The sequence below is a fragment of the Anopheles marshallii genome, chromosome 3 (assembly GCF_943734725.1).
Source record: "Anopheles marshallii chromosome 3, idAnoMarsDA_429_01, whole genome shotgun sequence".
In the NCBI taxonomy this organism is placed as follows: Eukaryota; Metazoa; Arthropoda; class Insecta; order Diptera; family Culicidae; genus Anopheles; species Anopheles marshallii.
This window is the reverse complement of record NC_071327.1, coordinates 41162111-41183945: the sequence shown is the minus strand read 5'-3', so window position 1 is coordinate 41183945 and position 21835 is coordinate 41162111. Positions and strand designations below refer to the sequence as shown.

General features: G+C 36.5%; 1 protein-coding gene across 1 annotated transcript in view; it reads left to right on the top strand.

The window, feature by feature from the left end:
• The first annotated feature begins 1525 nt into the window (after positions 1–1525).
• LOC128715779 (protein sax-3) overlaps positions 1526–21835 on the top strand; it is a 35083-nt gene continuing 14773 nt past the window's right edge. Inside the window, 1 exon segment of the mRNA XM_053810694.1 lies at positions 1526–1709. Within this exon segment, the coding sequence (XP_053666669.1) occupies positions 1526–1709 (184 nt within the window).

Sequence of the window (21835 nt, the reverse complement as noted above, 5' to 3'; positions counted from 1 at the left end):
CACGTCGAAACCCCGAAAAAGTAAAGTGGTTTGCGAATGGTTCTACGCCATCCCGGGTGAACGAGAAACGACAAAACATCCGAAACAGTACGGCCAGGAATAAAATGAGCCGTGAAAGTCCCGGCGGAAATTGTGAAGCTGGCAAACGGGCAAATGCAAAAAGTGATTAGCAAACGGAGTCCTCCCAAGGAGAGCCCGCCCGCGTTTGAGGGCTGTTCTTTATCAGTGGTGCACAATAGGAAAGAAACAAGTAGAACGAAAGCAGGACAAAATTTCGACCAGCCAAAGCATTATTTGCAGCAGCCATTGAAGAAGGGGGTGGTTTGTGCATGAATGTGTGGGTGTGTGTGTTTGTGTGTGTGTGCAAGGATAGAGGGGGAGAGGGGTGAGTGTTTATGTTGGAGGGAGTAGAAGGAAGTGAAATTTGATTAATTGAGTGTGATTTTCTTTTAGTTCTGCGGTTCTAATTCTCCAAAGCACACACTTTGCGGAGGGTGGCCACATTTTCTACCATTTCGGACCATTTCCGGCGCGGATGGTTTGAAAGGTTTGTTTTTCTTTTGAAATGCTCATTCAGGAAAGGTGTGATAACGAGTGGATTTTTGCTCAGAGGGCAAGTTGCTGAGAAGTGATTGCAGTATTTTATTTTCTCCGGCTGGTCCCAGCAAGCAGCGATGGTGAACGAAAGTGACTAGCAAATCAGTTGAACAACCGTGGAAACCGTTCATCATCCATGAAAGTGGGAACCCGGAAATGGGTCAGTCCGACTGGTGGAACCAATGAAATTGAGCGCATAATAGGAAAATTTGTATTGAGTGTATAGAGTGGCCATGAAAACAGAATAGAAAATCATAGCCAAATGTAATGTTTATGAGCCACAGAGAATCACATTACAACAAGATTTTTATTTTACTGCCACGAATGATGAATGTACCTGCGAGTGTTTCTACGAGTGTGTTTGTGCTGCGACATTTCAGTATTAAACGTATGGTAGTTTGTAAAATAATGTTTTGTATTTCTTTAGTTTGTATACCGGGTAATGTAAACACAATCAACTGAGTGCGAGTTGCGTTCATTCATATTAATCCCATGATAGTGTGGTACGTAGTGGTACGATAGTAAATAGTGCATGGTAGTGCGTAGTGAAGGTGTTGGTTTTAGCGTGTGTGTTTTGAAACCGTTCACATGGATCAGATCGGTTGAGAAAGTGTAAAGAAAAAGTGAAAATCATCTTTTAATTTGTGTAACAACGCAACAATGCTGAGTCAATATTGATGCAGGAAGGTGCACGTGTTTAAAGTGTAAATGCTTGATTGTTTGGAGGGTCCGAGACTGCCGCATTAAGCACGAAATACTTCTCCGCTTAGCCTAAGTACGGTGGGTTTAGCGAGAAGTGCGTGGTGTTTTACAAAAATTCATGTCCAATGGAAGATTGGCACGGGATCCAGACGAACGGGTGAAGGATTCATCTGTCTGGAACGCCAGGATTATGTGTAAATTCTGATAGCAAACCGAACTAGCACTGATGCAAACGGGGAACAGTGGATACTGTGCTTCGAAAACAATGAGAAAGTCCCACTCTCGACCATCGAACCGTTGGTTTACGGTATGCCGATATAAGAAACTTGCCGACGGCGTTAGCAAATGCAGTTTGAACAAATTCACCATTGTTGGAGTTTGCTTACTGCTGGTGCTGCATTCTGTCCAAGGTAAATAATAGTGCAAATGTTCGTTAGTTTAGTTATTTTTTTTTATTTCGCTCACTGCTTCAAATCATCTTTTTCAATTGTACTTGTACTAAAAGATCGTTTAAAATGTGTTTTAGGTGAATGGATGCATTCGCGGATGATTTTTTTGTTATAGCAAGCATAAGCTTTCAATCATATTTGCTAGTTGTTAGCAATTTGGGCAGGCTGTTGCTGTTTAAATATGTACTTAGGTGAAACCATATCTGTGATGATAATATCCATTTGGTTGTTGCTGTCTCATTCTTATGCTTTCCGACTGTAGTGACAGCTTGCCAAGTCTTTCCAGATCTTCACTGGATCTTTATGAACTATATAACTTTATGATTATAGGGAAAACGCACTCCTTTAGACACCGTGCTTTGTAAATGTTAATGTTTATGGTCTAGCTTGTGCTGGAACCCCGAGTTTGAATTCAGGCTATTAGTCAACAAAAATGTACTTAATTTAAATTTGTTTGTTTAAACCACCCCGTGCTGTTACCAAATGAAATCTATTTTTAGGTACGTACTTTCTAAACCTGATCATACCACTTTCGGGAACAAGTGTTGTCAATTGATTTTAGTCTTCTCTAAAATGGACTCTTCTGGTGTCATCACCAGGTGTTTCGGACTTCTGGTGTTACCATATTTGATATGTTGGCGCTGTATTTTTTGCAACATCCCCAATTGAAAGCCAATTAATGTTCTCAACATCTTCAAATTCAATTGTCGAGCTACCGTTGCAAAACGACGATTTTGTTTGACCTGTCCACTTGACTGTTCCTTCTGAGGGGACATCAAATGAACACGAACATATCGGTTATTCCATATTTAGAAGGAACTCGCGTAAACTGTAAAACAAAAAGCACAAATATCTCTTGTAACATTTTTCAGTTAGGAACAAACTTTTCTAGGTACACACACTCGAAATGGCAGCGAGTGGTAAAGGTTAACCTTTCTGGCGATGATTAAATGCTCTCAAAACCGTTTCAAAACATTATTATCAATTTTTGTTAAAAATGCAAAAACATGCCTTTGATTTGATGTAAATTCCATTTTCCTACCTCGAATAAAACTGTGAAAAATAACTGAGTTGTAGCCAGTGACGTATGTACGTATTCTTAGTGATATATTTCAATATAAGCTGTTATTTTTGCATCCAAAGGTTGCTACTGTTTCGGCAAATAATCTCTAACGCTTAAGTGTACAAAGCATACACAAGAAAGTAATTAGCAAATATGATACAAAGCTAATTCTGCATACCATGTTAAACTCACAATATAAAACAATTAATCAAGAATGAAAAATGTGATCAGCTTCAAATGGTTTAAGGAACGAAACGGAGGATTTGAATAAAATTAATTAGCAGATAGCAAATACGGCCACACACTTAGCTCCAAATTGATATTCAGCACCGAAAATTATCTTTCCCATCGAAAGCTTGAATCCGGTAATGCAGCTTATCACGCACGAGGTTCTGTAGGGTTTATAATTTCCCAAATATTTCCCAGTCAACGATTAAGTGTGCAAATAAAGTTAATTGTGTGCGAACCGTCGTGCCGCTGGGGTCTATTCCCAGTTGACGTTTTATTGCGTATAGGCGTAAGCTGCTACGTACTGCTATATTTCTGGTCGTCCACTAAATCTGCTCCAGGGTCGAAAGGAACGACAAAATGTAACAATCTTAAAATTGCCAGCCTGCCTACAGCACAGTGTCACGTATTCGTAAACCGTACCTTTGCTATGGAAAAAAGCAAATCAAACACAAACAGCCCACAGAGGCAGGCTGTAAATAAATTTGCGAGCAAAGGAAATTAATGCTCTTGTTTCTCTATTCAAGCATTCAGTTATTTCAAAACACAAAATATACAAATTCAACCAAAAAAGAAAAGGCCTCAACGTCTGTACAAATGGCATGGGAGCGAATGGTTTTACCAAGGGTAGGAACAGATATTTCGGCTCGAAATTTCGCATCCAGGGTGCAAAACTGACCATCAGTACGAGTGGCTTAATGGTAACACTACCAGCTATTTGTTTTTACAACAGTGTGAAGAAAAGGAGAACAGGAGCGAGGCAGAAAAATCATGTTCTGAAGAAAGGTTACGTGCCCTCATCGTCGGGTAATAATTTTTGCCACTACAAACATTGCTCCCTTCGCATACCCCTTAAATGTTCCACAGATTGTACCGGCCCTGGAACGTAGGACGCGCGTGATGGAATTAATTGGGTTGGTCGTTGGGTTTTGCTGACCTAAAAGTGCAAAAAATGAAACGAACAATGCGCGAGCTGAAGCGAACGCCACACGGCGGGTTGGGTTTAGACAAACAACCAACGCACCCAACGTGGTAGACCAGGTTCCATGGTTCCTTTCTCTGCGGCAGTATCCGTCTATCCAGCACTTACAGTTGGCACGTTGCAATGTTAGGACATATTTTCGACTATTATGACTGTTTATGTGATAGAGTTAATGTTTCCGTCTTCCGGTACGGCAGACAAACGCCGCAGTTTCTGTATCGCGATGGTAGAGGACATTGGCAGAAATGGAAATGGAAGCAATAAAACATTGTCAAGCGTCAGGCAGACTTCAAGATCAGCGGGAGTCCGATACAGGATATGAGTGTATACTGTAAACTCACAGAAAGTGTAGCAGAAATGAACAATGCGCGTTCTTTCGCATGTAGCTCGAGCATGATGGTCGTTTGTTTGTGTCATTAGAATGAAACAAAATAATATGCAAATAGGCGAAATGTCAGAAGTAAACTAATGACTGTTATACTAGCAGTTAATAATGACCTACTGTTTAGTGAAACAACGCCCGCTTAAGCATTTCACTCGATTGCATTAAACCAGGTGCAAGGTTAATGAAACATTGTTGTCAATTCCTATTTGCTACATTATTTAAGAAATATTTTATTATTATTCCACTATTAAGGATTCTATTTCAATTCCATTCTATACATACATATGATAATACATATGATATGGCTAATGCGTGATTGTTGGGCGTACAAAATGTTATAAAACACACACATGTAATCAGCAAACAGCAGATATTGATTTTTACCTTGTGATTGCTTGATTGGTGGTGTGACGATCACCAAAGTGCTGGTGTGTCGTTCATTGGCATCAAAAATGTTTACATGCCCTGCAGGAGAAGGTCTTCGTTAGGAAAACCCAAGAGTTTCCGGACAATCGCTTACTGTTTTGATTGGGCTCCTCGCTGTAGTAAGTCTACAGACAGAGAAAGAAAACGAAAAAAAGGCAGACATGTGAGTCTACTTCGCGTGCCTTATAAATGTGCCCGGGCGCATAGAACAAGCTGTCAGCCAACGACGGAAATAAAGGAAAACTTTCGTTCGCCGGAGGGTGGTAAGAGGTTTGAGTTAGACATCAAAACAACTTATTAGACATTGATTGACTCTAACGTTTTCTATGAAATGTTTCTAAATTCGTCGTGTCTGATACTAATGACGAGTGTCTGAAGTTAGTGCGTAGCGCAGGACCGACTATTATGTACAGGAAGGCGTGATGTCTGAAGTATGCAAAGTGATATGTACACTCGCATACAGCGAGAACCTCTGTTGTGAAAATTAGTTTCATCATAGTTTTTGCAGTCTTATTTCACAGTTTCGGGATCGTTCGTGTTTTCTTTAACCATCTATTGCTCTACAAAAATCGATTTTTAACGGTTTTTAATGCTTTATTTTCAGTGGTTTTGTTTCACATGTCAGAAAAAACGTACAGGCAGTCCCCGAGATACGCGGTTCCTCTTATACGCGGATTCGGAGATACGCGGTTTTTGGAAATTTGACAGTTTATATCATAAAATCTAAGCAAAAAGGTGTAAAATTGGACTAAAATAGTTTCCTTTGTCATATAAAAAATTTATTTATAGTTCATTCTACTGTATTCTATCAAATGGTAGCCTGGATGACTGAATAAATTAAGCGCAGAGAAGGAAGTCAAGTATCTAACTTTGAAGTATGAACGATTTTACTCCCGGATTCGACTTACGCGGATATTCGAGATACGCGGATTTTTCCCAGGTTATAGCGGTCCGCTATAATAGCGTATCTCTGGGACTGCCTGTATAGTGGTTTTTTTAAACTTTTTTTTATATTCAAAACACCTCATCAAAGTTTTGACGGGGAAAAAAAAAATTTTGTTGTAATATTATCGAATTGTAAAGCAAAACAACCATAATATTATTTATGTTTGTCACTTATTTGTGAGTTATAGTTTTATGTTTCTTAGAAGATTACTTTTTAGGCTCACCCACTAAAACACGTAGTCTTTGTTCATAACTACGAAGATCGTAATTGCGAAGAAAATGTAATTACACTCTATCGATAATTGGTCCATTTTCTTTACACACCATATCTGCTTTGTTATATATGTTCTATACCCTAGTTAATAGCATAATGCTACTGAACAAAGAGTAACATTAAAAGCATTTCTCCTAGTGACTGCCGTACACTTGTCCCATTTTGCACGAACGCACCAAAGCGTGAACCTCTTCATTTTTCCCGCTGTTGCACTTTCGAGTTTCGCATTGTGGGAGTGCAGTGTTTTTGAGATTTTCCACCTTTCCGTTTAGAAGTACTACCTGACATTTGACGTAGTCTGCATACCGGGAACTCAGCTAACGCCACTGCCAACTCCAGTACGGCACCATGTTGGTTAAATATATGTGGTTACTATAGCGTAAAAAATCAGTTCCAGTGGTAGCAACTGGAGAGAAGATTTCATCTTTACACGGCATTCAAATGATTCTCCAGAATACCGCTGAAGGAATGGTAAAGCTCTCTGCTGCATAGGTCCCGTTTCAGTAAATCGCACCACAAAAGAGCATCGTGTAGAGTGTAAATTGGTCGTAATAATGCTAAGGAATGCATGTGCACATGAGATATCATAATTTTAACTTCCCGTTACATTTCAAAAAACGGACAAAAGGGTTGATTTGCATGCACTTCTGACAAAGGCAATTTACTCGTCTGGTGTTAAACAACACAAAGCATGTTGTTTACATTCACTCAGAACGGATGCGTCTCTTCTGCATTTTTTGTCTGTGTGCTAAGTAATACGCAGTGTTCCTGTATAGTCTGATTCTGTCGCTGGTTATCGTAATAACGAAGATATTAAATTTTTCCGACTTTGTTTACTTTTTAAATGTTGTAATTAGCACATCGTAAGGTAAGTTTGAATATAAATGAAACAGTTGTAGAAACTGGTGAAGTATTTATTTAATCAATCATATCGTTATATTAAATAGCAAGCTATTTTAGTTCTTCCAGAGTTTCTTATATTTTGTTTTCTTCAATATTTTCCTAATCAGGTGTAATATCCATTGCAACTAACATCCTCAGTGAAAATTAAGCTAAATCTAAAAACCCGATCATAATCAGATCAGAGAGATTAAAATATATCGACAAATACCCGATATTGTTCCCAACAAGTTCCAAATGCTATGAATTAACATTGCTATGAATTGACGTTAACACATAACATTGTGTATAGAATTCAAATAGTATCTTACTACAGGCAGTCCCCGAGATACGCGGTTCCTCTTATACGCGGATTCGGAGATACGCGGTATTTGGAAGTTTGACAGTTTATATCATAAAATCTAAGCAAAAATGTGTAAAAGGTGTCCCTTACTATGCTAGAACGATTGTAAGTCTGGTGTTATTTAAAAGCCAAGATTATTCAGAAAGATTATGGCAGACTTAAAACCTTCGGAATTTAAGTACCTCGATAAAAAAGAAAAAAGCAGTACTTCAGCTATGGTTGTCATTACGTTACTTACTTTCTTACTTCTCCGGCGTTACAACCGCTTCGCGGTTTGCTGCAGGATACCTCTAAAGCGCTTACGGTCGAGAGCCGTCGTCAGCCAATCTGTTATCCCGGCCTTTCTGGAGGATGCATCGACGCCATCATTTCTTCTCAATTTGGGCTTACCACGCATCCTCTGCCCATGTGGACGATCTGGAAGGATTTTACGGGCTGAGTCGTCCGGTGTCATTCTCAAGACGTGACCAGCCCACCGCAGTCTGGCGAATCTAATCCTCTGTACGACAATAAGTTCGCCGTACATACGTTGTACGACAATAAGTTCGCCGTCATTGTAGCGGCTACTCCATTGTTCCTCCACACATTCGGGGCCAAACATCCTTCTAAGCATCTTCCTCTCGTCAGTAAGTTTCGTCAGTTTTGGACAATGCCTCCATGTCTCAGAGGCATATGATAAATAGTTACATACACTCAACTCACTTTTGTATAATGAATACATTTTAAACACACTTTGCAAATTGAAATTTGCTATTTATAACGTTTAATGTAACCAGTATGAATTATATGTTATCGTTTCATCTTCCCAAAAATGTAAAAGTCGTATGTAACTAAAAACTATGCTGTACTATAGTTAAACTCTCACTAAAAATGTACAATGTAAAAATGTAACTGTTGTATCAACATTACGACCCCGAGGGTATATTCTATCATCCATTTCTCATTTGCGTTGCTGTTTCTCGTGATGTCAGCTTTTGCACAATCAAAAGCCAGACTATTTCTTGTTCCTGTGTGTGCATGTAGCAACATTTTCGGGGTGATACATAATCTCTTTGTTGAGTGGATGAGAATGGGATGGGAAAGAAGTGAAATGAAATATACTTCCTACAGATGATGAACACTACGGTGTCTCTGAACGTTATGTGCGACTATGTACTTTTAAGTATGCTGACACAGGAAATGGCAAAGGACGCAAATCCTGTCTGATGAACACCAGCGCTACTGCTGGAGGGAAATGAAACAAATAAGACTTGTTGTTTTTGATTTTCTTCTTCACTTCACGCTTGTAAAGGGAAGAACAAAAGCGAAACATTATGCAGCAAACAAGAAATAATAACTTTGAAGCACGGGAAGTAAATAATTTTCACAATTTCAAGTGTTCGTCGCTTTAGCGTTCTTAACATTCATTTTCTAAAATCATCAAGGGCTGTTTTGTTGGGGCAAAACTGTAGTGTTGGTATTTTAAATATATTGTACAAAAGCCTTTTGAGTTTCGTAGCTGTAACAGCATGAAGTATTTGCTGAATTCTATTCTCATTTTCATACTTGTAGTTGTCTATGTTCGCCACGCACATTTCTGATAAGATTTGCACAATTGAGAGGTAATAGAAAATTTAATTCTTGTTCGCGTAACATTCGCCGTGGACATTGCTGATTTACGGTATCAATTGATAGCATCTTTAAAACCTGTTAACGCATCTCGTCTTAAAAGGACAATCTAGCAGTTATTACAATGATAAAGATTCTTCTTACTTCTTACAACTCGGTTACGTCATTTCAATGACGCTTCATGATTGAGTTCTTCTGAAAATATTTAGCTAGCTAAGATTATGTTGAAAAAGTCTTTATTTCGTAATTTTATTTTACGTATTTTTCGTGTTCAGGACCCTTTAAAGCACGCCTGCAATATAAAGTTTTCACTAGACTCGTATACATCAGCAGGAAGGAACAGAACGTGATCAGAATTGGTCTAGAATAATTTAATACGCACAACTTGTGATTCATTAAAAAAAATAATTCCAAGATGCTATGACGCTTTAAATGACATGGGATCAAATAAAAGAGACGACATAAGTTACCCATAGCCGTTACATCTGAGCTTCATGGATATTACGATCCAATCGAAATTAGAGCCCATACCAAGCCATTCTCGCATAATGCCCTTTACTAATCTACTGGCTCTTTCACTTATTGATTAATAAAAACATCCTACAAAACAGTTTATTTGGAATATCGAATGCTGTAAAGTTGCGGTTATTTGTGTAAAGTGGGTAAAGTGTAAAGTTATTTAAAGTTTTCCTAACATTGTGTACATGGTGAAAAGAAAAGTTATCTATAGCTGGGCATGAAATGGCAGTAGGCAAAGACCCACAAGTATGACAAAAGAGCGCATTTGTTTGGCAAATGATCTAGTCTTTTTGCTTTACAAACAAGCTGCATAGAACAGTATGTCAAAAGATTGAAAAGCTATAGAAAACGTTACGAAGGGTGGCTGTTCAAAGGTCACATTTAATTAACTTAAGCTCGCCTTCACTTTCTCAGCGTATCCCAAGAGCAGTTGAAAACATAACCTGCTGGAAAGTTTAGGTGGCAACAGGTAGACGTATATGGAATACGATTTTGCACAAACTGGCTTTTCTCGAAAAAGTACTACTTTGTCCATGTATTTCATGTTGCTTGTATAAGTAGCTCGTGCTTATGGTTCTCTAGAATAATCGTAGTCTCTTTTGATAAAATGGGTTCATTACGACAAAGTACTGCTGCTGATGAGTGATTGATGTCAAGATAGAAAGCAACAGTAGCGAGGTCGGCAGAACCATCATCTGGAAAAATAGTTAAAACGTGCTAGCTTCCAGGAAATCTCTGGTGATAGCGAGGGCAATGTTACGCCTTCCGAAGGAAAGTTGATGTACTTAACTTGATTAAATCATTGCACACGACGTGGGAGCATAGTGACTGTGACTCCTACACAAGATTCAAACCATAATGTACAGTATTTTTATAACGGTCTGGTCAATTGGCAATTTTACACGATTCAACAGATCCTACGTTTTCCTTGTTAGCAATAGATGTTGCTGTAAATGCTGCAGTTCATAGAGATTGACTTATTCCTTTTTATTTTATTATTAGTAAACATAAAACAACAAACATGATTTTACTCACAAGCAATAATGATTTTTTAGTCGAACAAGCCATACAATTTATCTCCAATCTCATCAGAAATATCAGCCACTTTCAAGATATCTGATTAATCCAAATCGAAACAATTACGATAATTCCCTTAAGTTCTTGAGTTAGTTACATTATAAGTTTTAATATTACTTGTTATAAGATACTTGAAAACGAAACTCAAAATTAACATATGCAAGCTGCTAAAGATAACATAATGTATAAGACTTAGATGAATTATACAAACGACAGGCAATCCACTAATCGGAATTCGAATGGAAAAGTTAGTACATTCCAGATGTTGAAGTAAAAAGTTGCAATGACATGGATATTTAAGCACAATCTTGAAACAGTTGACGCTTTCAAAAGGAATTTTGTTTTTGTTTTATGTATCGCCCAGAAATAGTAAACAATTGATTTTCTGGATCAGTTTATGAATCGTTATTTAGTAAAGGACAAGAAAAACTTAGACACAAATCAACACGCGTTATCTTTTGTATGGAGTCATTACCATCACGGATAGACAATTTCACATGTCCCCCAAAATGATGGCTATTTACTTCCATCAATTGAAAGCTTGTACCGTTTAAGGCATCTTTACGATTGTTTTCTCTCGACGAAAGTGCTGTATGCCAGTTGTTGTCAGTAATGTAGACATTGATAAACATAAATATAACTTTAAACCACCCATAAACTGTATCTCAATCTATTTTGTCATCGTATGCTATTGGTGCTCTACGGTCAGGGCTTGGATTCCAGTCATTCTCCGTATGTACCACCATGTATAACAATCCAGTAAAAGAGAACATCAACCGCTTGGAACAATGAGAAACGCTGTTGGTCTCTGAGCAATACGTAGAAATCATTGTGACAGTAGATCAGTAACCGTATGTAATATGCTGTTTAAGTACCAATCAACCCATCTTACGTGATGCTTTGGTATTTGATGTGGGGTTGATATTCCGGCTATGATAATAAAAGCCCGAATGGTATGGCAATACATTTTCTGGACATAGTTTATACCCGAAAAACTGCTGCCAAACTACAGTAGCTAAATGGAAAAGCAGGAATTGATAAAAATCAGTTGATTTCTTCGAGGTTTCGCTTGGCAGGATGATCTGAAAATTCTTCTACAACTTGGTGGTTACTGTCGTCCAATCAAATCCCTGCAGTAAATAAGAGTCTGTATAACCTATGAAGAAACGAATAGTTGGAACAAAACACGTCGGCAATAAAGAGCATCAACAAAATTCATATGGTATTAAAGGGACATACAGATAGCCATGTTCTGATTTTACGAACACATTTTCTTCCTGATTAGGTAGTTTTAGAAATGATGTTAATTGATTTTCACATTTAAACAAGAAACTATTTAATTGCTGCATTGCAATCTTACAACAGGAATATAATTCGTTACCTTAAGCTCCAGCATATAGTCAATCGTGACTTTCAAAATAAATTAGATTAAATGATTTCTTTATAACTCTCACCTATATTTTGCCACTATTTACTCCTAGTTCGAGATATTCATTTATTAAATGTATATTGAAAAACCTTTTATGATATTTCTTGTATTACGAAAAAGGAATACATATGATATAACGGTTTTACGTTTGGCTAAAAGTCATTAAAGCACTACATTTCGCGTAATATAGAAACATAAAAATAAAAATACAATTAATGTAGGGAAATGCAGGCTACTTGTTTAGAGAAAAGAAAATGTGAAAATATCGTCTTTGGTTGTAGCTTTTTGATGCGTGAATCAAGTAAAACCTCTGTTTGAAACTTTCAACATAAGGCATAACTATACAGACAGTTAATGAGTTCGACAATTGAAGAGATATTAGTGTAAACTATTAATTAGTGTGTGAGATCCCTGTAAATGCTGCAACTAATAAGAGAAATAATTTTGGAATGTTTAACATTTCGACTAGTGCCTTTAACACGCCAAATTATTTGGCCTGTCATTTCCAACTTTCCTTAAGTTTATTGCACTTTTAGTTACGTAGAACATATCGTGTTTGACTTTCTTTTTATCAGTTAATTAATTTCTTAGTATTTTATAAAGACAAAGTGGATGCCATTGCCAGATGACGCTATGAGAGCACTAGAAGTAAAAATCAGCTAGTTGATACGATGATAAAAACTACTAACCATATTCCGAGCAAACGTATATAAACATATAAAGTTAAACTCTTGTATTCCGCACCATTCAATGTCAGAAGGATGTCTATCTGTGCATCTTGCGTGGATTCCCGTTTCGGGCGTATACGATTTTCATATTAGTATGCAATGACATGAACACACTTGAAATCTGAATGTGAACGAGCCGTTCTGCATCTCAAGTGAAAACAGTCTTTCCAACCGTTCTCCTGGGACGGACTATGCTTGTTGCCTATTTTACCGGAGCATCTAGTTGTGCGATATTCTCTACACATCACACGTCAATTCCAATTTTGAGTAAATGCACCAGGGCGTTTCAATGGCTGAAACGATGAGAGCGATGATAGTGATTGGGAATCACTTTTTGAATGGCTCTGATTCCGATCTTGCCAGCACGGATTAGTCCTGCTGTGGTGTAGATGGTTTCGGATGCAAAATGTGCTAGAAGAATTTTCTCTGGGTTGATTTTGCGATCGTTAACACAATCACATCATAAACATTTTTCTTACGTAAAGCTGTTGATGATGGCAGTAAAACGCTTGTTCATAATTATTCTCTAAATTTTCGGTTACAGTCTGTACGTAGCGTCTGCTGTAAGCAACACCGTATGTCTTAGAGAAGTTATGTGTTGAGCCTAGCTTTAGTAAATATGTACCACTTGTTTGAATAGAAATTTCGATTATTTTGCCAGCCATGGACGGTTCACATTTTGTATCTTTAGTTTTGGATAGAAGCGAGACGATTCAATCCAGTGCTCACGTAACGAATGGCTCAGGTCCGGTTTGATTCTCAGAAGACTTTCGTGAGTGACACTACTTAGGCACGCTTGTGGCTCGTCCATTGTTCGTCGAACACGAAAGCAGGCAATTAAATTCTCTTTATCTGGTTATAATGCTTTCTAGCTCATCTCATGTGTTGTCCGTTCGATGATCGGAGGACAGTAGCCCCGTACAACAGCTTCCACGTCTTTCACGGTAGCTGGGTTGCTAGAGCGAGCCGCTTGGTGATGTTTATGACATTTCAATTATCGAGTGAATGACCAGAATACTTAATTAATGGTCAAAAGGATGTGATTCATACTTCGTGTTCCTCATTGTGCTGATGGCGATGATAAAGGATGATTTATCATCGATTGACATGTGATCCATTTTTGTGACGGCAAACACCGCTCAACGCACCATACTTTTTTGTATTAGAACGATACCGATTATGGTTACATGGAATTTAGGGTTTGTTATGGATTTTAGGTAATCGTACTAATAACCTATGTGAGAAATGATATTCTGTTACTAGTTGGAACGTACAGCTTTAACAATTATTTAGGCTTATGCAGTTTCTACATTGATGATTTAAAACACATCACAAATAAACCAATAGCCTGTACTTCTTCCTATTCAGATGAACATATACGTGATATAAATATATTCTTGGACACGATTCTATTACATCGCAAATGCAAAACTTTACCAACGCAGGCTTACATAGTGATATGTTCCTATCTGAATCGGGTTCAACATACACCCCGAGCATAACGATCGGCGCATGATTTATGCTCCATAATCTTTTGTCCGCCCATGGGGATTAGTTTTTTTTTATTGGGCCAAAATTTGTCCCAAAAATGCTTCAGTCGGAGATAGCATATTGGCAAGCTGTGTTCGTTTTATTATTTCCTAGCAATCCATACCCCTTCTGTTCGCTTTCACTAAAGCTCAACAGTGAAAGGGATGCACGAAATGTAAAGATTCTTATTCTTAAAAGGATTCCAACCAGCGATAGAGTTTCTGAAACCATGCGGGAGACTAACATGACCTTTCGTTCGGCATAGACGCTTTATGTATGTGATGTACACGCTTGCCGGTCTAATCCTTCTTCCACATTCGCATCCTTGCCGGCTAAGAAAATCACCCAACCACATAGGGAGGGTAAACAGAATAAATTTACTTATTGAAGCCAAATCATAACTTTCCTTGCTATCCGGGAGGTTCGTTTCGGGAAAGAAGTAGAAAATACAGCTTACAAGAAGCAAAGGAAAAGTAGGGTAAAACCACTTGTGCTCCCACTAAAATGCAGCGCTACATAAGGATGTAATGGAAGTACAGAAAAGTACCATCGTCTTCAGCTAGAGCATAATAATAAAAATGATTGTCTGGGTCGCAACTTCAGCCATTCTCTCCACAAACAATCTGCTCTGTTAGCCGAATGAAGGATATCAGCAATGTTCGATTCTATTTCAGACATGGAAGGATTATGATCAAATCTGCTCTTATTTATTGACATAGTTTTTTTCATTTACTTTTATATTTATTGCACACCAATATAAAATGGTGATGGTTTTACTACAACCTTTAATATTTGGATGTGCTACACTTTTACCAACCGGGTTTTACCATATTTTGCAATTTAATTGCTAAGCAATTTGCTTAACGTTCTTTTAGTGGACACAGGGAAAGACAGGGTTTAAATTTACTTACATTCTGAACCGAGCATGATTGCCATAAATACAGTACATAAAGTTGCTATTGGATACACTAAATTTAGCTGCTTATAGCAAATAAAAAAGTACATTTTTCTACTTTAATTGTAATACAAGTCGATGGAACTACACGGTTTAAATGGAAATACGCTATATTTTACTCATAATGTGGAATAAGGCAGGCGAACAAAGTGTTTTGAACAGATAGCTCGAGAGGTGGGTAGTTGGTAGTCATTTCCCGTAGTAATAAAACATAAATAGAAGCACAGAAGAACAATAGGGGCAAATCACGCAACGAATGTTTAGCAGTGTCGTGGTAAATCGACTAGATTGTTTATGTGAATCGATGTGAAAGGACTGCGTGCCGGGTCCTGCGATGCAATGGACGGTGAAGGTATATCGGGTGAATGTTAACGATTGTTTGGTTGATTGGTTTGGTGTTGTTATTGTTGTTGTCGTGGAGATCTTACGGAAACCATAGAATCCTGTCCTACTTCGTTGCTTTACCCATTGACGGTAGTTTCGATGTCGGTTTTATTGTTGGAGTATGAGTAGCGGCGGAAATTATCATTTTAGAGGCATCCTCTTAGACGGTTAACTGATTATATTGTTGAAGGTCAGCGTTAGGTTCAGAATTTTATAGCGACATGAAAAGTGATTATCATGAATATACTATTTACGCCATTGTTTTCGTGCGTGTAGAGGAAAGCATTGTGCGTGTTTGACTTGTGGTAGAAGTTTTGTGCCCAATGATTCAGAGTTAATTACATGACATTGTATGTAGAAGGTCTAGATAGGAAGGATTATAGTGTCAAAGAAGAGAGTAATTAATTGTTTCAGACGAGATCGATTTTTCCTCTATCATACGAGTCTTTTTATTTATTGTGATGCATTCATAGCGTACCATACTGCAATAATTTTATTTGTTTACAATATTATGAGCGCAGTTTTCAATGTTAATTTTTCAATTTCCAATATTTCAGCCCTGTAAGCTATTAAATCTTGATAAAGAAATGATAAATTTTATTCTTGTCTAGTTTGACATTATATAGCAGTCATGCCTCCGCCAGTGAATAAAAATATATCTGCACCTTTCAAACACTTTTACTCGAACTTCTACTTCCTACCATAACGATCTACTAGGTAAAAGGTTACATTTTTACCTACCAGACTTTATTATATCATGTTTTTTATTAGACAACTCTACCTAAAGAATAACGATCCCAATAAGATTTTTAGTATTTCTCCAGTTATGTGAAAGTGTTGCTACCACCTACACTTACTACCGTAACTCTCCAAACTAATCGTTGTGTTTGAATGATTTTGTTGGTAGTTGATGTACATAATATTACATTTACTAAGAAAACCAATTACCTTTTTCTAATTCTACTTTAGTTATTCCAGTTTAACAACTTTTAAAGATAATTTTGGTAAACATGCGTGAAAAATGTGGCCACTAAAAATGTGGATTACTAAAATAAAATTGTTAATTTGATTAAACTGCATAAAAAAGCACTTGCAAGAATTGCAAGAAGTGAAATGAAAAAACTTGTAAAATGTTACCAACTACCCAATGGTGGTGTACAAGGTTCTCATCGTGTTTACTCCACGATTCAAACTACTCACAATACCATATAATGGTTTTGCTATACCATCCTATACCAGTTAACTACGGGTCGTACCAAATTCATGTCACGTGCACATAGTTCATCACACACAACAGTTGCGCTTATGGAAGGCTAAAAAACGGCACTAACAAATCGACTTGTACAAATTTTGTTAGTTTCTCGGAAAACTCAAAGCTTCAAAGGTACTATGGATTACGTATAGTTAGGAACCCAGCGAGACGTTTTGTTCTCGTTCCGAATGGCAACAATGGAAGCCCTGAACTAACAGATACATTTGCATACTTAAGATGTTGGGGGAACTAGCACATCTTTAACAATGGTTTTTTTTTTTTATATTAGTAATTTTCTTTTGCTCGAATCCTCTGCAGTTCCATGCTTCAATTGGCTTCCCTGCTCGAAGTAAATTCATCAAATCGATAATCAACTGATAACAACGATAATTCCTTCAACCCTTAATCTCATTTTCTCAACGAAACCTTTTTCCATTATTTACTTTCAATGTAAATGTGTTTTTAAATTATGTCCAATTTTATTCCCATGAGTTTAGTCAAATTATTATTTAAATAAACTTAAACAAACTGCATAACTGCGTAACTTTTTTGGAGGAGGCAATGTCTCCAAAAAGATTTAAACAATACATAAGTGTGCTTAACTGTGAAACTCTAGAAAAATCCATCTGGAACCCAAAAATAGAAACAACAATAGCAAGAGCAAGAGACTACAATGAATGGAGACATGCGCGGGAAAAGTCCACTGTTTTTATTCACAAATAAACAGAACGCGAATTGTATGGAATTCTATCAGATTGCCAATCAGCCGTTTTTTGTTAACTAGTTTTAATTCACAATCATCTACTCTTACGAACTCAATGTAACGTAATTAAATATTGCAAGCTAATTCGAACATCTCAATCCGTAGTAGGGGTCAGAGGTGGGAACATCATCTAAAGTTATCAATAGTTTCGCGGTAATTGCTGACACGCACAGCGCCATCTTATATACAATAACATGTTTATACACTGCTAACTAGTTTTACATAGATTACCTGACCAATTGATCAGAGGATGTAACCTCTTTATGAGAAAATGAGTGCTATGCTGATTTGATTTCCTACACCAATAGCCGAAAGCCCTTAATTACATTTCCCCGTTTTGAAGTCACGCAATTTCAACGGCAACAATAAATTTAAGGTTGGCATAAAATAAACTATGCCAATGTATAAAATTCTAAACTTAATTGTTAAATGTTTTTTGAGTACTGCATCCAACGGAGCATAGATAAGGACTACTACCTACTTAAACCGATGAACCTTACTTACCGATTGTGAATTTTCAAATATCGAACTATTTACTGGTGTCGGATTTTCCATGTGTGGAGTTTCGTTAAATATGGTATCATCATATAACATGCTGTAACGTAAAATGCTGTTGTTGAATTGTTCAACATGCAAACAAAAATCGATAACAACATTACAGTAATATGAATATAAATTTTCTAAGCATACTTCAAACTATAATGTAATTTTTTCAAGTTTTAAAGAACAATCAGATACTTTAAATTGTCTATACACGTGTGATGTACGTGTGATGTACACGTACCCATCAAAATTAATACTTCATAAACTGTAAACGAGGGAGTCTTTCCTTTTCTACGGTGTGTAAGGATGGACCTTGTCCTTTCGCAATCTGGGAAAATGAACACACTTTGCATGCTGTATGTTGTACACACATAAAACACAAACATAGTCTCGAGTAACTTTCGTGGTACGAGTGTGTAAATTGCTGAATTCAATTTAATGCTTGTTCCGCACTCTGTTATTTTAGTGCATGTTGTTCTTTTGAAATGTGTGTAGGGTATGCCTTTGCAACAAATTGGTATGGAACAGCAAAAACGTGTAAAACGTGGAAGGTGAACGCAGCAGTTGTTGAAAGGAGGATGAAAAATAACAGTGCTCAAAAGAACATTAACAACAGGCCTGTCGTCCTGCAAGGGTACAGCATATATGATAGTTAGATGATCTTCCTGGCTGTCAACGTATAAAAGCAACGATTGATTTTTTAACGGATTACCTTGTAATTTACACGAAGTAAAGCAGTGTTACTTTTAGCAAAGCACGAAATTATTGGATTGGATTACAAATATAACGAAATTACAAATTACAAAATTCAATTACATGCTGTACAACGTTTTGAGTGATATAATGTACAATACATAAAAATATGAGCGTTTCGTTATTGTACACTCGAATACATTACAAATTCTTATTTATAATTTAGAGATTTATGTTGTTAGTCTGAAAATGGAAAAAAAACTTATCGAACAAATTAACAATATTACGGTCGGAAAGTTTATTACTCTGAACCTGTTGTCAACAGTAAAAAAAGATTTAACTATTATGTCACACATGGAAGCCCATTACAAGTTATCGATTTTTTTTTTACTTTTAAGCAAACCTAACAGAAAGTTATTTCACAATGGTCTGACAACTGTGAACAATCATGAAATAAAAGTGAAACAAAGGACACTATCTCTCGACAAGTGTGCTGACTCACCAAACCTTTTCTTACGTGAACAATTTAGTTGTCCTTAATATGCCAAATGAATATGCTGTCAGTGATATAACGCTGTTTTATTTACACATAGGAACATAAAACATGCGAGGAAAACTTTGCACAGGTTTTGGTCAACAACAAAATCCAGCAGAAGCTTGAAAAAAAAAAAAAACATCAGTCGTGATCCGAATAGTAATTTCAACACAACAAAGCTCAACGTGTTAGAATGCAGAAGAAATTCATACTCTCTGTTGGGTTCGAGACTGTGTAACGCATTCCTTTGACTAGTATACTACAATATACTAGAGCACGTCATTTCATTTTTAGATCAGCACGTTCGAAGGATTGTTTTTATCGAATCATATAGTTCGAATCAATGTATGTTTGTATTTTTTAAGAGTCCACGAATACGATTAAATATTCCCTACAAAATCTTAAGCATATAGTACTCTGTATAATAACACTGTACGTCAATCAACTTTCATCTTTTGTAGTTCTCATTGTTGTTGTGTTTTACATGAATACTGTCCTTATATCGGAAGTGATTTTGAAATATTGCATGCTACGGGGAAAAAATTAATTATATTTTAACTTTGCTTTTGTTGATTACAGTAAACCAAATATAGTTGGGTGTATTAGCGCTTTGTGGCCTCGTTCCAATCGAGAATCGAATCCAGTCTGAAGTTGGCTAAATGATGAATTAAAACATAGCACACCAAGGAGACTTTGCAGTATTGTGATTATTTTACCTTTTTATTTAAATTAGTACACATTTCATATTTCATGATAATCATTAGTATGTTAATGTACAACTAATTTGTCCTGTAAAATTAAAACCTAAAATGGTTCTGTGTCAGCCGGTAATGCATAACGGCAATATTTTTATCAACTTTATCGTAAGTAGCCAATACTTCCAATTTCCTATCGACTTTCATACTTCCAATCTACGTTCATAAAAAGTTTGAAAAATTCCCACGGAACATACTGCACGACGTACGGTAGCAAATCGCATTCTATCGATGCAAGCGTTTGCCGGTGTAAATGTATGCAAATTGTTTTGCATGAAATATTCATAACCTTGTGCGGTTTAGCGCCGAGGGTTTCAACAAAATGTCATACATTGAATCTATAGGTTTGCGAGACAGCCATGGTCATAAATGTGCAAAAACAGACAAAGCTAGTCGTTGCTTATTTTTACCAATTTTCCATGTTTACTGTGAACCATTTTCTCAGCACTATCAGTAAACGGTGAAATTTATTTCAACGACAATTTGAACGCAACAAACTGAATGTGGTTACATGTGGTGTTCAGAATATTTGTCCAGAATAGTGTAATGTCAGCATTAATATTTTATTTCAATAAACAGCAGCATTATTCTTTTAATACAAGTACCACTACAAAATAATTATGAAAGCAATATACGAAAAATAAACAGAGGAAGTCATATGCAGCGAAAGGAGGAGAGCATATAATAATTTACGTACCACAGTTTTTATTAGTCCACTGTTTTAATTATTTTGAGTTTTAAAGCATTTTTTTCTATTTTGTTTTTTTTTTGTAATTTGCATTATTTTTTCAGAACCGCCAAACCGAGTACCGAGTCAGTATATTATGCATTCTGAGATATCATCACAAATTGCGGATAACCAAACTATGGTGTAGCAAAACATTGTGTTATTTATCAATAAATAATTTATTTGATCTCATTCAAATATAGGTGGATTTATTTAAAAAATAAATATAATATTGCAAAACATTAACATATTACATTGCGGGTGTAAAACATTTTAATCCTAATGGTATAACTCTTTGTTGTCACTCTAAAAGTGACTCAAAACGGAGTACATTATTTGCATTTTCCATTCCAACTGAAGACATCTGAAGAACAATACCTTAATTTTTCCATGCAGCATTTTTTGGTTTTCTTATTTTTACAGTTTCGTTGAAAAACATATTCTACCGCTTGTCTATTATCATTTTTATAATAAATTTAATCAATGTAGAATGCGTAAAAATATGAAATTTATAAATACGCACTTTTTCGACTCTGTTTTACCCGAATTATAACACAGCATTAACAAATAACACTCATCCACAAAAAGTTCCTGGTACTATAAGCAGACTAAATTCATCATCTGATACTATTAAAAACAAGCTGGGCACTCTTGTTTAATATGTACTTTTTAAAAAGGATAATTTTAGCGAGTGGAAATTAGGGACGGTGTGATGTAATGGGTTAAGCAGACATGCAGTATCAATAAATGACATAACAGTCTTTTCGGTATGTTATGGTGTAATACCGAAGAACTATTTTCACTTGTCTTATATACTTAATTGCAAGCTTTCAATCCATTTATAACATAATACCTGCTGCGGATACTATGAAACTAATACGAGTTTCGTAGTTCACAAGTTTGACATTCAATTTTAAATGATGCAAGAACCAAGCTATTTATCATGGTGCTATCGAACTTGAATTTGACCACGAGACCACCCAAAACAAAGTGTGACCAGTGTGGTTTAGTTTCTCGCCACAACACACTGTTCTTTATTCCAC